This window comes from Drosophila rhopaloa, unplaced genomic scaffold (genome assembly GCF_018152115.1).
Source record: "Drosophila rhopaloa isolate 14029-0021.01 unplaced genomic scaffold, ASM1815211v1 contig_2, whole genome shotgun sequence".
NCBI lineage: Eukaryota > Metazoa > Arthropoda > Insecta > Diptera > Drosophilidae > Drosophila > Drosophila rhopaloa.
The window spans coordinates 11,557,770-11,575,087 of record NW_025335083.1 but is presented as its reverse complement, the minus strand read 5'-3'; the positions used below and the strand labels follow the sequence as shown (position 1 = coordinate 11,575,087).

The 17,318-nt window shown below is 42.0% G+C and overlaps 1 protein-coding gene across 1 annotated transcript; it reads left to right on the top strand.

Moving 5' to 3' along the window:
- The first annotated feature begins 1,966 nt into the window (after positions 1–1,966).
- On the top strand, positions 1,967–17,305 carry LOC108043651. The gene is made up of 9 exons (XM_017122445.2): positions 1,967–2,666; positions 11,883–12,463; positions 12,527–13,262; positions 13,664–13,939; positions 14,001–14,218; positions 14,289–15,821; positions 15,889–16,297; positions 16,547–16,700; positions 16,761–17,305. The coding sequence occupies exons 1-9, from the start codon at positions 2,629–2,631 to the stop codon at positions 16,998–17,000; spliced, it is 4,185 nt and encodes a 1,394-aa protein (XP_016977934.2). The 5' UTR covers positions 1,967–2,628; the 3' UTR covers positions 17,001–17,305.
- The last annotated feature ends 13 nt before the right edge of the window (positions 17,306–17,318 follow it).

The window sequence follows — 17,318 nt, the reverse complement described above, 5'->3', positions numbered from 1 at the left end:
CGGCAGCAAAATAGCAACAATCCAACGACACCGACTGCAGATCTGTAAAATGTCGTGGCATTTGTCGCCGTGCATTCGGCTCCCGTGTGCTGATTGATTGGAAAGTTAAGGTTGTCTATCATCATCATCATTGAAATGAGGAAAACATAATGTCAGCTAATGTGAGATTATGCAAATCAAAATGCCCATCTCCAAGCTCTCGATAAATACATTGACCTGCATGCCCGCGGGCCTGAGCAAACTCAACACAACACTGTTTTCTTCGTGTCTTAATGATGAAATTATTCCGAAAATGAACACGAAAAGGTGGGGATTCATGTCAGAATGCACTTTCTACAAGGGAACATGTTGACGGTGTTTTCTGGGTTGTTTACAATTTTGGGAAGATTTTTACAAAGGCTTGTAGTTGGTTACAACTTGGGTTGAGTGTGGGAATTTACTTATAATTTAGTTATTTCAAAAAAATTATAAGGAAATATTTATCGTTGCATGTCAGATATTTAAAAATATTATTTTGAATTTATTTTTCATAAGACATATTTTAAAATTAAATTATAATGAACAACTTTGTTGAGAAACATTTTTTAAATTTATGTGGTGTTCAATTTTATTTTTCAAAAGTAAATCACCATCGTAAGCGGTAGTAAATTCAAATAAAGTTAACTATTTTACTTTAAAGAGTTGAATGATGCAATTTAAGGACATTGAGACCTGAGAGACCTGATGAAGTGTATTATTGTTTATCCACCTAAATGTTAAGGGGAATTCCCGCTTAGTAAAATATGACCGGCGAAAAAAAGATGAAGATTATTTTAAAAAGAATTATTCAAATAAGGCTAAGCTATGACGCATTTCAGATTATTGGGTAACAGTATACATTTTGAGTAGATTTTTAGTTAGATACTTCCCGTAAGTCGATTGCACCAATCCAAATTTCTGCACCAAAAAATATATGAAATTCGAAGGTCTAAGTGCTTTTGGCTGATTTCAATTAGCAATTCAAGTGTCACCCTTATATTGATTTTTCTTTTTCGGGGCGAAACCTTCTTTTTTGATGACATTTAGCTGTTAAATTTAAGGCTGCTGGACATGCGCCACCTGTCGGCGGTGTTTGCCAGCCATTTTAGCACCTGGCCACTAACCGAATTGTTTGGCCAAACAATTAACTTGGCCAAGACGGCTTTTGTGTCTGGACATCGCGGGGATGCCCAGTCGGCGATGGGTTGCATTCGATTTCTAAATGAGCCGCATTGCCCAATGAAGAGACCTTTGCAGCTGGCTGTGAATCTAAATCTTAGACTGGAATCGGAACCCAGATTGAGTCTTGGGTCTATGGGAATGTCTAAGCTTACATCACAGCAGGAGACCCCAGACTCGAGACTCGTCCCACAATAAGATGAAACTTGTTTCCACTCGACTCTTTGCCAGCAATAAATATTTGCCTCCTCACTCAGGTTTTGTATTTCTTCTGCTTTTTTTTTGGGGAACTTTTGTTTTTGCTTCTTGTGCAAATTACAAAGCGCGTGACTCCTTTCACAAGATGCGATTTGAAATCAAAAGTGCAGACAAAAGGTGTTAAAAAAAGAGCCTCTGACCGCAGACGAAACAAAAGCGTGAGTTTTTGGCCTGATTTTGGTAAGTCTTTTCATATTTTCCATCTCTTTTTTTTTTGGTTTTTGTCTGGTCAGTATCGGCGGTATTGGCCCTGTCTCATGCTGTGTAGTTGAGTGTACGCCAGTCGCATCATTTTTACTTTCTCCCCTCGAAATTCAAAACTCAAAACTCAAGCTCAAGAAAGACGCCAAGAGAGAGAGAGAGAGCGAGGTGTTGGCCCAGAGAGCCCAAGAGTCCCAGAGAAGCTTCGTGTCTGTGTTACCGGTTTCGCTATGGGGTGAAGCTTGGCTTACAGCAGATCCGTTTTGGTGTCTGTGTGCCTTGCCTTTTAAGCCCGGCCACCGGGGCTGACAGCTTTCAGATACGTTTTTGCCTCTGCCGCGTTCAGAGTCCGAGTCGGATTTATCGTCTGGGTCTGGGTCTGGAAAAGATCTTGGATCTTGGTCTCGGTTTCGGTTTTCGGTTTCTGTTTCGTTTTCGTTTGCGGTTTCAATTTCAGTTCGTTGGCGCGTTTGCACGGATCGAGTCGTGTGCACGGCTAAAACAAAACAGCTAATAATAAATACCCCCTACATATATAACCCATTTTTGGTGGCCAAGATAGGCTCGTCGCTCTGCAATTCGGGTCAATGCTGTGCTCTGCATTGCCAACGTTATGCTAATTACCGAAAGGATACAAATCATAGCATACATCATCGGTTACAATCTCTTTGGCAAGACTCCGTCGCACCGCTGGTGACAAATTCCTCGCCAAATAAGCTCTAGAAATAAAGAGATACATAGCCAGGAGAATAGCTAGCAACACATATATATATATACATATATATTACATATATTTATTTAATATATAAATCAACAAATTCGCAAAACGTGCCAAATATAATTTAAATCTATTTATTTTGTTTAACAAAGAGCTAATAAGTCTAACTATATAAATTAGTAAGTCGTTTAATTTAAATCCTCATAAAAAGCACAACAAAGAAAGTTGCCGCAGGAGCAGCCATCGGCTTCAGCATGAAGAAGCCAGAAATGCTGATTAGTTTAATTTTATGGTGAGTTGAACATTCTAAATTAATCCATTACTGTTTAATGTGTGCTTTTGTCAAAGCAATCATTATAAAAGCCATAAATGTTTGCTATGGCTTTTTGTTGTTGTTTGAAATTCAGTGAAAAATTTAAGATATTTATCTGATCCTTAGCAACATCTGCTCTCAGTATTTCCTGAAAAAGTAAACTATAATTCAAAGTTGTATCAAAAATAAAATAACATTTTATTTTCGGTTTTGTAAGGACTAATTATCAACAAATGGGTTAATATGTCAAAGTGTCCTCAAATTATAGTTAATTTATATTTCTTCACTCTCTCAATTGCTAAGTTAATTGCAAGAATCTTGGTTTAAATGTTTGACCTTAAAAACTAGTTTTTGGCATATTTATTAAAGGCGGATTTCAGCTGCATTTATGCCTTTATTTATGCATTAGCTTGGAGCATTTAAGCTTAGGTCAAATGGCCGGCCTACTACAACGAGCCACACATAAAACGCAGATGGCCATTAAAGCAAATTATAGTGTGTAAGACATGCGAATAGCATTTTGCTGCTTTTTCGATCCGATCATCATTAATCATGAATTTTCTACTCACTTCGCGATCGACAAGAAGCTCCAACGGAAGTCAGAGATTGACAGAGTTAGTCAGCTTATCACTGATCGATTCGACTTCCCCGTTTTAATGGTCCTTGAGGCATTTCATTAACTCCACAGACACCGAAAACTATTTTCAAGAATTAGCATGATGACATTCGGATTGGGCTGATTATGTCTGCTTATGAATATTTATTTGTCGAGATGCGATCAAAAAACAGGCGATCATGTAATATCGATTCGAATTGGATTTCTTTGCTCAGCGGTGAAAAATCAATTTGAAAAGTTTCACTTTCATTTTTCACTCTCTTGACTGGGAAGATGCCAACGCAAATCGAAGAGAAAAAGTTGTCAGTGGCAACAAAAGACTCTTTTTCGCTTTTTATGTTTGTGTGTCGTGCCAAGTGGTTTTTGGAACGGTTACACAATCATGACTTTATTTTCGTTTTCAGTCCGCGCTTTTCGCCTCTTTTTTCGGTTTTTTTGTTAACCGCATTGACATAATTTCCAGCGTAGGCATCCCAAAAAAAGAAACCGAAGCATAAAACTTTACATAATTTGGCAGGCGTATCCGATTCGTAGGCCTGCAATAAATCTGGCTTTATCGATGGAGATGTTCAGCGGCGAAGCCTAGTTTTAATTAACAGCCTTTTTGTAGCAGTCAGTCGCTAAGTGTAGAAAGTTTTCTCCTATCTCCAATCGCATTAATTTTGTGTTAATCAGTGTGTGTAAGTTATGCAAATTGGAACGCGGCGTTGGCAGCCAGCTTATGCAATAGGTTGGATAATCCCCGACGACTGGCGACATTGGTCGCCACCAGATTTACTATTTTAGAGGCCTTGGCCAGCATCTGTGACTTCTTTGGCTTAGTCATGCGGCGACGCTTAGAATGCAGCCGAGCAACTTGATTGCTCAGGCAAATTAAGCACAAGTGCTGCCGACTGCCGACTGCGCTGCCAGCTGCTGACATTGTCTAGTTGACACACTTAAGTCACTTAAATGTCGTAGAATTCTTGCTAAAAGTTTTCGAGTGTTTTACAGCATACAAACATTTTTAAAACACTTTTTGACATTTTTTTTATTGACTGCGGCGTCAAGGTTTGGCGCCCCCCAAATGCGATGTCACCGGCTTGCCGAAAGCGACAAATTATGGATATACATAATTGTGATTTTTGCAAGCAAAATATTTTGAGTGAATTGGAGCATTCGCGCGGGTAGAAACGAAAGACTTAGGCAACGAACTTGAACTGACAATCAGTTTGAGAGATTCAACGGTAGCAAGGCCAAGGCGGTTGTGGGTGGAAATTATGGGATACAAGTTTGAGCACGTGTCTTTGGACAGGATTATAGAAGAGGCTAGAATGAGACTCTTTTTCGATGGTCAAACAGTGGGAAGTCATGATAGAAAACTTAAAGAATACAGAATACAGATATTTGAATTTTTCAAAACCTAAATAGCCTCATTTCTCACAGATTCTAAGCTTGACTTTAAAACACATATTTTACCAAACAATTCCGCATCTTGTCATAGCTCTTCCATCATCTTTAAAATGTTCTTGTTATCATTAATCTATTTCACAGTCATCAATTAGCAACTGGCCAAAAAGAAAACCTAAATTTAAATTAAAACTGGCGCTGCTTCTTTGCCTCACACATCTTTGTATCTAGAATTAGTAAAGATTTGTCTTATTTTTTGATGGCTAGAACTGCTTTAAAATCAATTAGCCAGCGTGTATATGATAAATAAGTAATTAAGAGAACAAAAACAGAACGGCGAGTTCAAGGCTGAATCTGAGAACCAAACTGAAACTGAAACCGAATTCTCTTAGTCGAGAATTCGTTTTTAAGTGTTTTTGTAATTTAATTTGCAAGTCTTGCCCGTCTTTCGATGGTCTACCATTTATCATATTTATTTCAGTCGTTGTTTGTCGTGTCTGAGACCCGTTTTTTATTTGTGTCTAAGTTTAATATATTGACTAATTAATCATCATTTGTCTGGGCTAGAGATCGAACACCGAAAGTTGATCCAGTGAAAAGTTGAATAAACCTTTTTGGCATGTGCCTAGATGGCAAGATGGCCGAGAATTCCTTTTTCTCCTCGGGCTTCCTGGTGAAAGGCAATCAGAATTATAGATCGGTGTAGTTGTTGACCCTGAGCCAGCATGCATAGCTATGTCGTTGGCCAATTCCAAGTGATTTCATAAATCAAGAAGCCGTTGCTCAACTTGTTTTTTGCTCCGCCAAGAATAATTCAAAGCGCACAAATATTTCTGCGAGTGTCCAACTGTGGCAACGCCTGTCTGACCACTTTGTTCATTTCTACATACATGGGTCCAAAAAACGGGTTAACCCGAATATAATAAAAGTATATCGACCAATATGCACAGCAACTGGACCCAAAAAAAATCTAAAAGGAACGGGTTGCCCATTGTCTTTTTCTTTCCCTTGGGTACACAAAATCAATCGCAAAACATATATAATATAAAATGTATACCCAAGCACCCTATACATCTGGTTTATTTGGGTTAAAAAGAAATTTTTTTGGATGCCGACTGAGCTCTCTTCTTTTAAAAGGGAAACGGTACAAGGCATCTGTGAAAAAAACCCAAAAATAAAATCTAAAGCAAAATGCCAAACAGACGAAAGTGAAATTTTTGTTGTACAACGTAATCAACTTCAACAGGATGAAGTGGCCAACAGGCTTGACTGGGCCTCATTTTTTTCGTTTTTTGAGTAATTTTGCTGTCCAGCAACGGAACTAAATGTGCCCAGCTCTTCAAATGAAGTTTAAAGAGCCTTTTGAGGTTTTTTTTGACACTTACCTGTAGAGAGCAACCGGCGTCTTCCGTCATTTCAAGGTGCTGCAACAGGTTGCTTTCTTACATAAGTCGAATGAAGATGGCAATGAAGATGGTCATTATGATGGGGCTGAGAGAGTTATGATTAAAGAGTTTTTTTTAATAATATAGGGCGTGGAAAATGCAGAACTATATTTTAAATAAACTGCCAATTAAAGTGTGCGCTGGTTTGTTGCTTATAAAATGCATTTAAAACAAAGATTTTCTTAATCTTCGAAGCAACATATAAATGGGTTAAAAAATCTTTTTCTTCAATTATACCATTATCAAGTTTAAAATGTTGTCTTACCAATCCTCCAGCTAACTGCTTACTTTATATGCGTCTCTGCCCGCAAGTTACCCCCATTATCGATTTTTATCTTAATTTCCATACCCAAAAACTCATTTAACTTTCTCACATTTCACCTTAAATTGCCCGAAAAGATTTCACAGCATTTGGCTGCCGGCGAGGGCTTTAGAAAATTTTCACCGTACACACCTGGGTGCTTTGTCAAATTTGGTAAATTAAACGACGATTATGAACGATCATATCGGTGTTGTCACTTTAATGCGCCATTTAGAGAGTCAGAGGCCTAAAATTTGCTGAATAATCGACTGTATTTTCCCTTTGCCAAATGGGTTGATGGTTGCCCAACGAGCTGCGACCTTGATGTCAGTAAAAATCAAATGGCATTTGATCGTAAATCAAATGAAAACTCCCAATCGATTTGCATGCAGGCAACACCCTGCAAAATGGAGAGATATGGGGGCCAAAAACAACTCTTCGAATTATTTACCAATATCAAGTTGTATGCACTTTCGCAATGAAAACGAAAGTTACGCCCCGCTATTCGAATATTCGTATGGTCGTATGGCTGTCTGCGGCGCGTGACTTTGCCAGCGTTTACACTTTCTTGCCATAAAAAGCAACGGCCCCATGGGGACACACACTGGCATAGAATTATGATCTTCACGCCTCTTGGTTGGCGCTCCACCAACGTTCAACAGCAGCGGCAGCAACATCTGCGGCCGCAACAGCAGACTTGGCAATGTAACCAATATTCGAAGCCACATCGATGAACGTCACTGAAAAAAGAAGTAAACATGAAAATTGCATCATGCCTGCATTCGACGTTGATGTCGGATGATCATCAAAGTTGCCAATGATTGTTATGATAATGAAGTGCACTTGAAAATCTCTGTATGCAGATCTTCAGTTGCCCCGTTTCTTTTTTTTCCTGCATATTTCCTCATCCTTCAAGAGAAGAGCGGTACAAACTGGATGACTGCGTGATGTATTCAATCACGAGTATTTCCCTTGCTATTTGTCTGGTTTTGGCCTGGTCTACTCCTACCCATTGTGCAATGTTCAGAGCCAAGAAACTGGCTGTGTAATGAACACGACAAAGAAACCACGACGATAGAGTGAAACAAAAAGTGTTTGGGGAGTGTATTATGCTGATCACATGATCATCTCATGGTGGCAGGAAAATATTCGACTCGATTTGGGCGTGGAAAAATATTCATGCAGGTTGAGCAGGCTATTTCGATAATTTAATCATATTTTTATAAGAAGTTTAACGACCAAAGAAGAACAGGCTACAATAGAATAAGCTATAAATTTGGCTTTTGAATAAATACTTATTTAAATACTTTCAAAAACTCTAAAGAGTATTTAGAAATATATTAAGGAGTTTAAAAATATTTATAAACATTTGTTTAATTTGAAGGTCTTAAGACTCTGTAAAAATCGAAATTTATACAGTGAAATTAACATTACACTTTGAAGGTTCTATTTAAAATTTTTGAATTGCATTTTTATAGATCATTTTATCCAGAGGAAAGTTATCTCACTATAACTTTATTCCACTCAAAAGTTATGTTTGTCGAAGTAGAGTATGCAGGACTCGACTTTTGTTGCAAATACTTTCGCTTTCTTGTTTAGCTCCATGCGAATGTAGTAGTACTTGCTGCTGTTGTCGCTGGTGTTGCTGGTTTTCCTGCTGCTTGTGTTGGTGGTAGGAAATCATGTGCAAAGTCACATGACGATGACGCTACGTGCCTTTGTAGTAATTGCAGCAAGACATGGATGTTGCCAAGGGGGTGTTGCCAGCCGCATGAAGATATAGCTATACGGATGAAGATATATATATATGTGTGTGCATATTTGGCCAGGCGGACTAGTGCGGACTGTTGATAATGAAAACGACGTCAAACGGCCGTTCGCATGAGTAATGCGCATACCAAACACTCGATGGCTTCCGCAATTGTGGTATTTGTTATTATTGCTGGGTGCCACACTAACCCATTTGTGTAAGCCTTTTTTGGAGGCATAAGTAATTTTTATATCGGCTGCTGTTGCTATTGCTGCATGATTTGGCAATTGGCAGCGAGTCAAGTTTGTTGCCTAAGTCTTTTGTTTTCCCGCTGATTGCGCAAAAGCGATTGCGGGTGTTCGAGAGATTTTCGTTTCAAAGTATTTCCGAGCCTCTTATGCTGCTGCATGTTTATGTGGGTAGAGCCTTATCTAAGGCCACTTAACTCATGATTTGCACAAACAATTAATTCGTGACTCTCAATTGCGCACAGCTACCGAACTATCAGCACTTGCAAATTAAACATAAATCGCTTATCGGCATCGTCGGGAATTTATGCAAATCGAAAAACAGCATAATTTCCAAGCAATTAAATCTTGAGCAATATTTATTAAATAAGTCCCCATTAACAATGATAAATTGTAAGCAATTGTGATGGGCTTATGCAAGCCACTTGATTGCCAGACAAAAGTCAACTATTTTAGGATTGGCACGCGTTCATCAGCACTTTCCAGCAACTGGTTTGACTTGTTACATGTGCCATTTGGTATTTTTACAGTTCTTACTCACGTGTTTTGTAATTGCCAATCGATCGACCGGGTATGACGAACCATTGTAAGCCGACTGTAATGCAAATACCAGAAGCTGCTGCTTACAATGGGGCTTAGTCCCAATCAATATATGCACAATTACTCCGAAAGATGTTGATTTGACCGATAATCGAGTGCGATTTTTATGGGGAATTTGACTCAAGCGAATTCTTATAAAATCATCACTCTGCGATTACCATACTGGCCGCTGTTTCCGTTTGCCGACGAGTCAGCTGAACAAACCCAATAAATGCCAAACAAATAAATAAATTTCGCCGAAAACAAGTTCAACCTCTACGCAAATCAGAAAATTAGCAAAATTCCCCTATCAACCTGAAAGGCTTATGACAACTCAAAGTCGATCTCTGCTTCCGTTTGTCCACGGACTGATTGATAAGCCCAACACGAACTTTCCTTTTTTAATATTTGATTTATTTAATTGTTGAACCATTTGGATAACAACAAAGAGCGCTCGATAAAAATACCAAAAACAAATAAATAAAAAAAGAAATGCTAACTATTGATGTCATAATGCTGTTAAATAACGTATACGCCGCATGTGCCGTGCATTTCTATTTGCGGTTGTTTTCGACCGCTGTTTGTTTGTTTGTTTTGTTTTATGGGTGCCATCAGTGGCCAGGCATGACATACATTTTTGCATTTCAGTTGGTGACATAAATACCAGACGACCCGCTCCGTGCCGCATAAAAGCCATAAACAAACAAATGTAAATTGCCAGCACTTCTGCTTTCGCTTTCAGCTCAGTTTCGGCAAAGTTTTGTTTTTTTTTGGTTTTTTTGAGAGACGTGACGGCAGTCAAGTTCTGCAAAAGTACAACTAAAAGGGGATTACTCGTGCCCGGCAATAAATTAACTTATGTGTGCCAATTGCCTGTCGACTACTGCCTGCATATTGGCCAATGGACTCGGATTCGACTGGCCTCAATGGGCAGCCACGCACCTGGCAAATGGGTAATCGCATTACGAATTATTTTCGGTAATCGTTACTTCATTGGCCATTTCTTTTTTTATTGCCAGAATCGCTATAATGGAAAATGATTTGTAATGGTTTTCTGTTGATTGCAAATAAATGAGAAAGACCCAACTGACCTAAATTACCTCATAATAACAAAGATTATAAGTTAAAGATGCCACACCTAATATATTTCAACCATGAAAAACGTTTCCATAATTAAGGTAATCATTTCCTATGGTTTTGTTCACAAACAAAATAGATTTATGTGGCTCTTGAACTCTCAACAAGTTCATTACCCAAATATAGCTATCTTAAATAATTAAAATCGAATGGAATCTTTCAAGATAGACACCTCTAAGCGGTCACTTAAAAGTTCCCAAAAATACAAAAGCCTTGAACATTCGTCTAAATAACCCGAACGAAATACCACAAATTACGTTCAACTTTTAAATGAGTGCTAACTCAATAAAATAAGCAAAAATAAAACCAATTAAACCGAAACCAGAAAGTTAACTCTGTTTGAATATCATTTTGGATCAGTGGAGTTGGCAGAAAAAAAATGTATGTAGGGGAAGGTGAGGACGTTTACCCAAACATTGAAATGAGCTCATTAGGCGGGTTCTAAAAGCGGATCTTCTACGCCCACATCCACCAGATTGCAGAGTGTTGCATAATCTTGGATCTTGACGTCAGGCGCACATAAATTGCATATTGTTGCTGTTGACAAAAGACTTCAATTCGGAAATTAATGTCAATGCAACCACAAAAGAAACTCCGTCACGTGAGCCGAGGCGGCTGGCCGAAATCAATAGAAGAACATAATGACAGACCAACAAAGTGCTGCTTAATAAGCCATTCAGCCAGTCAGTCAGTCAGTCAGTCATCCAGTCAGTCAGTCAATGCCTTTTGGGGGCAGCCGCCGTCATTGTTCATAATTCGAAATTGATTAGTTCGACAGACGTTTCTCATATCCGGTTAGGCAGAAAATCGCAGACCTACGCCTCCTCTATTATATACTTTTTATTATGCATAGTTTTCAGTTTCAGTTTTCGTTGTCTGTGCCTCGTTTAATTAACAGTGTGAGCAAACGACGGCGATGTGAGAAAACTTGTAATTAAATGCCGGAAAATGCAATGCAAAACCCATGAATGAATGAAACGGAGACGATTACGTGCAAATTAAAAACACGTGGTTGCAGCTTTTGGGGTAAACCTGGCTGTGATAACAAAGTGGCAGGAAAACCCTCTGTAAAAACTTATTTATCTTTTGGGTAAAGCCAACTGCTAAATGAATTTGAATGATTGCTTTGGGTAAAAAAGAACCTGAATAGTTGTTTTGATGAATCAGTTCGTTTAAAGTAGGTAGACTTTACTGTGAGAGTATTATTTGTATTTATTTACTTAAAAGATGCTTTGAATTGTTTCATTGAATGGGAAAACTAAAACTGACATTGTTTGCATAATCTGAGTATATTTATTAATGAAAACTCGTTTTTGCTAACGTATTTTTTAACAAATTTTAAATAAATTATTAAAATCCAGTGATAAAGACATTTATACATTAATTCTTGATTTGTTTGCTAAATTTTAAAATTCTTGTTTTTAAAGGTCATAGCTTAGAAATCTTGATTAAGATGCTTAATGTTTGGACCAATAAAGTTTATTTAAAACTGTCTTTAAATATTGTTTTTTTTTGCTTTTCCCCAAGTTTTTTACCTTCCGTTTTTTTACATTTTTTAAGTCATGCTTGGTGAATTTTAAAACTTTTGTTGTTAAAATTCATGTCTTAGAGATATGACTAAAGATGTTCACTGTTTGTAGGGGCTAACATTTATATGATAATATCTTCAAATATGGATTCGATTGACCCACATATTTAATTGACATTCTTTTATTTCTAATGTTTTTCAGGTGCCTTTGCGCTCCGAGTCTGACACTCCGTATCCCCGAGGACCTCGAGAATGCCGCCATCAATGCCCTGAGCTCCGAGCGTGCCCGTTCCCTGACCCAATGTGGATCCTCTGAGGATGGAGAGGGCAGTGTGGCCGGCGACTATGACGTCTGTCCGCCGAGCAAGTACCGCCAGCCGACTGCCGAGTGCAACAATGTGTCCCACCGGAAATGGGGAGCTCGTGGTGACATCTTCCAGCGCCTTTTGGTGGCGGACTATGCCGATGGCGTTAGCCAGCCAAGGACCTCCAAGGGCACCCATGCCCTGCCCGATGCCGAACTGGTGATCGAGCAACTGCAGCGTCATGTGGAGGGCGAGCTCCGCCACGCCCACATCACGGCCATGCTGCCCGCCTGGGGACAACTGCTGGCCAACGACCTGGTCGAGGTCGGACAGCTGCCCATCTCCGGAAAGTGCTGCGAACGCGACTCCACCGTCAAGGATCCCAGCGAGCTGCAGCAGTGCTTCGTCCGGGCAGGTCCCGACTGCAAGGAGTACAAGCGATCGGCACCAGGATTCGATGCAGAGGCGTGCCAGAAACGTAAGCTCAAGAAATGTTGTATTTAATATGATAATATCTACAATATACCCTTCTTTGTTATAGACACTCGCCAGCAGATGAACATTGCCTCGGCCTACATCGATGGCTCCGGATTGTATGGCTCCACTCGCCATAAATTCGACCAGCTGCGCACCTACATCAGTGGTGGCGTGAAGGTGGAGTCCTGCAAGTACTGCCAGGTGGCCGGCGCCACTGGAGCCCTGCATCGTGCCCTGCTGCAGCAGCACAACAACATTGGCGAGCGATTGTCGCACACGAATCCCGATTGGTCCGAAGAGGATGTGTTCCTGGAGGCCAGGCGCATCATAACGGCCACCATTCAGCACATCACCTACAACGAGTTCTTGCCTCTGGTTCTGGGACAGGAGACCACCGCCAAGGCGGGTCTGAGACTGACGGCCGAGAAGCACTCGAGCAACTATTCCAGCTCGGTGAGGGGTGGAATCTACAATGAGTTCGCCACCGCCGCCATGCCCGCCTTCTGGAGCATGTATCCCCCAGAGATGCTGGCCAAGAAGATGTCCGCCCACGAGCTGTTGTCCATTGCCGCCCTGCAGAAGTCACTGGTTCCGAGTCAAACGAATGCCGAGGGTTGGTCCGAGTTGGCTTTGGCCGTTCATCGTGGACGTGACCACGGAGTGGCCTCCTATGTCCATGCCCTGGATCTCTGCGAGCGTCGCTTTGCCGATCAGAGTGGTGCCAATGTGACTTTCGATTCTCTGGCCCAGGTGTCCAACATTCCCGAGGAGTACATCACCAATCTGCGTGACATTTACCAGTGAGTTTTATGGCACCTTGAAATGATCAAACTCCATTTTGAGTTGAACCTTTTAAATACCGGTTCGTTACGGTTTTTTGATGCACTTAAATCAGGCTTTTTTGTTTATAACTTAAAAGCCAAATTCGAATTCGTATCAGTTTTTTTATGTTCAGATTTAAGCAATATATGGCCGAAACAGGCATACTTTATTTACATATTCTGCATACACAAATTGATTGCTTTATTTAACGTCAAAATTATAAATTAATTTCTTGTTTCACATCTTAATAAATTGTTTTTTTTGTTTTAATAATTTTATTTACAAGTTAAATGTTAATTAGAAAATGTTGCTCAATCAAAATTTGTTTCCTGATAAGCCATATTATAAAATAATTTAATATTCAATATTTACCCTTCAGAAACACTGAGGACATTGATCTGTTGGTGGGTGCCCTGTTGGAAGAACCCGTGGTTGGAGCGCTCTTTGGACCCACAATCAGCTGCCTGCTGACCCTGCAATTCGAGCAACTGAAGCAGACGGATCGTTTCTGGTACGAGAACGAGATCCCGCCCTCATCCTTCACTTTGGAACAGCTGAAGAGCATTCGGCAGACCTCGCTGTCTGGTCTGCTCTGTGGTTCCCATCAAGTGAGCACAGCCCAGTCCAAGGCTTTTATTCTGGAGGACAACTACCTGTGAGTAGCCATCGATTGCAGTTTGAAAACCAGAAGCTCTACAGCAGTAACTCTCCTATAGGAACTCAATTTTGGACTGCGACCAGCTGCCCAAGTTTGATCTGAAGCCGTGGCAAGTGAACCCCGAGGATGAGGTACATGTGGAGCATGTGGAAGTGGAACCAGGTACCAAGGATGCCATTGCCGAGCTGAGTCCCGAACTGATCGAGGCTGCAGTGGAGCGGGCCAAGCAGGAACTGGAAGAACGCAAGCGTTTCGAGTATGAAGTGTGGCGTACCAGTAAGTTTTAAAGGATTTACAAGCACCTGAGATCATAACTAATTTTAAAAACTTCCTTTCCCTTTCCCAGAGGGTGGCATCAGTGCCCGTTCTCCCGATGGCACAGCCGCCTCCTTCAGCAAGGCCAATCTGGCCGCCCTCAACCTGGCCAACTCCTCGCTGATCTTCGAGCTGACCTCCAACGAGATTGTGAAGACCCTCAACCATATTACGAGGCGCAAGCGTCAGATCTTTAACCCCAATCAAAATGCCTTTAATCGCAACGAACTGACTGATACCCTGCAAACGGTGGACATCAGTGGACTGCTTGGTGGAGGGCCGAAGCCGGAGGATGGATGCCCGGAACCCAATCAGCAGTGCGATGCCAACTCGCCATTCCGTACTTTGTCTGGCAGGTGCAACAATCTGCGCAATCCCAACTGGGGCAAGTCGCTGACCACTTTCTCCCGCCTGCTGCCCGCTCAGTATGAGGATGGGATCTCGGCACCCAGGGTCACTGGCGTGACTGGCACCCAGTTGCCCAATCCCAGAACTATTTCCACCACAATCCATCCTGATATTTCCAATCTGCACACTCGCTACTCCCTGATGGTGATGCAGTTCGCCCAGTTTGTCGATCACGATCTGACTTTGACACCGATTCACAAGGGATTCCACGAGTCGATCCCCAGTTGCCGACCCTGCAACTCCCGGCAGACAGTGCATCCCGAATGCAATCCCTTCCCGGTGCCAGCCGGCGACTTCTACTATCCGGAGGTGAATGTGACCAGTGGCGAGCGCTTCTGCTTCCCCTCGATGAGATCGCTGCCCGGACAGCAGTCGCTGGGACCTCGTGACCAGATCAACCAGAACACTCACTTCCTGGATGGATCTATGATTTATGGCGAGACCAATTGCCTGTCCGCCAAGCTGCGAGGATTCTCTGGCCGCATGAACAGCACCCAAGTGAGGGGCAAGGAACTGCTGCCGCTGGATCCCCATCCCGAGTGCAAATCCCGCAACGGCCTCTGCTTCTACGGTGGCGATGATCGTGCCTCCGAGCAGCCAGGTCTGAGCGCCATCCACACCGCCTTCCTGCGCGAACACAACCGGATTGTCGAGGGTCTGCGCGGAGTGAATCCCCACTGGAATGGCGAACAGCTCTTCCACCATGCCCGGAAAATTGTCAGTGCCCAGGTGCAACATACCGTCTTCAATGAGTTCCTGCCCCGCATTCTCAGCTGGAATGCCGTCAATTTGTATGGCCTGAAGCTCCTGCCCCAGGGATACTACAAGGACTACAACCCATCATGCTCGCCGATTGTGTTCAATGAGTTTGCTGCCGCTGCCTTCCGCATTGGCCACTCCCTGCTGCGTCCCCACATTCCCCGTTTGAGTGTCCAGCATCAGCCCGTGGAGCCACCACTACTCCTTCGCGATGGTTTCTTCCGCATTGACGCCCTGTTGCAGCCGGGAATCATTGACGAAATCCTGCGTGGTCTGGTGGCCACTCCCATGGAGACTTTGGATCAGTTCATCACCGGCGAGGTGACCAACCATCTGTTCGAGGACCGCAAGATTCCCTTCTCAGGCATTGATTTGATTGCCTTGAATATCCAGAGAGGTTAGTATTTTTAAGCTTTATAGATTTATCAGTATTATATTTATAACCATATACCCGTTTTCCTTAGCTCGTGACCATGGAATCCCCTCGTACAACAACTACCGTGCCCTTTGTAACCTGAAACGTGCCACCAACTGGAACGATTTGAGCCGTGAGATTCCCACCGAGGTGATCAACCGCTTCCAGAAGGTCTACGCCAGCGTCGATGACATTGATCTGTTCCCCGGCGCGATGACTGAGCGTCCTCTTCAGGGAGGTCTGGTTGGACCCACTTTGGCCTGCATCATTGGCATCCAGTTCAGGCAGCTGCGCAAGTGCGATCGCTTCTGGTATGAGAACCAGAATTCGGAGGTCAAGTTCACCGAGGCTCAGCTGGCTGAGATCCGCAAGGTGACGCTGGCCAAGATCGTTTGCGAGAACCTGGAGATCACCGGAGATATGCAGCGCGCTGCTTTTGATTTGCCCAGCAATTTCCTGTAAGTTTCTTGATTTATTGTCCTAAATTGTCCTAAATTCGTTCTTTTGATAATCATTTAAGTATTCAAAAAAGTAATTCAGAAGTTATTAGTCAATATCGTCTGCTCTAGCAGATTACATCTTTTTAGCTACAATTGCATATATATCCATCTGTTGGGTGTATAATATTTTTGAAATTGGATAACAGAATGTCCGACTTTTCTATTTGTATTTATTTATTGATTATTTTTCTTAACTCCATTTTATAGAAATCCACGTGTGCCCTGCTCCTCGATGGCCCAGATTGACTTGAACGCCTGGCGCGAGAATGTCCAGGGCTGTCAGATTGGCAACCGCAATGTCCGCGTTGGCGAGTCCGCCTTCCCATCGCCCTGCACCAGCTGCGTTTGCTCCGCCGAAGGGGTAAGTCACCAAATAGTCTTTGAAATTATATGTGTTCTAAATATGTATTTTCTGTTTTAGGCCCAGTGTGCCTCGCTGCGCATCACCGACTGCGGCCAGTTGATCCGCCAGTGGCCCAAGGAGGCCATTCTGCGCGACGAGGTGTGCAACTCGCAGTGCGGCATCTACTTGACCGGCCAGCAGGCCAGCGGCTTCAATCCCCAACAGCGACAGGGTCAGGCTCAGCCACGTGTGACCCGATCCCGCAACCAGAATCTCTTCAAGTTCCCCGACCTAACGCCCTTCATTGCTTCCCTTTAAAATGAAGGAAACGATTAAATTTTGAGAGCGGAGAAGAAGGCAGATGCGATTTATATTAACGCATTTTGTAAATAACTTTTGCGTTTGTACATAAGTTTCTTTGTTGCTTGCTTACCTAAAGACTTGTCCAATGCATAAGCGAGATCTATATACATATACTCGCCAGTTCTTACGTCGTAAGATACAAAAAACACTCGGCCCCATCATCTGACATTCGCTATTCGCAGTGTCCTAGTTATCTCCTAATTAAAATTACACTATAACTATTAACAAATTATAATAAACACTTATTGTGAGTAAAATAATTGCCACTAGTTG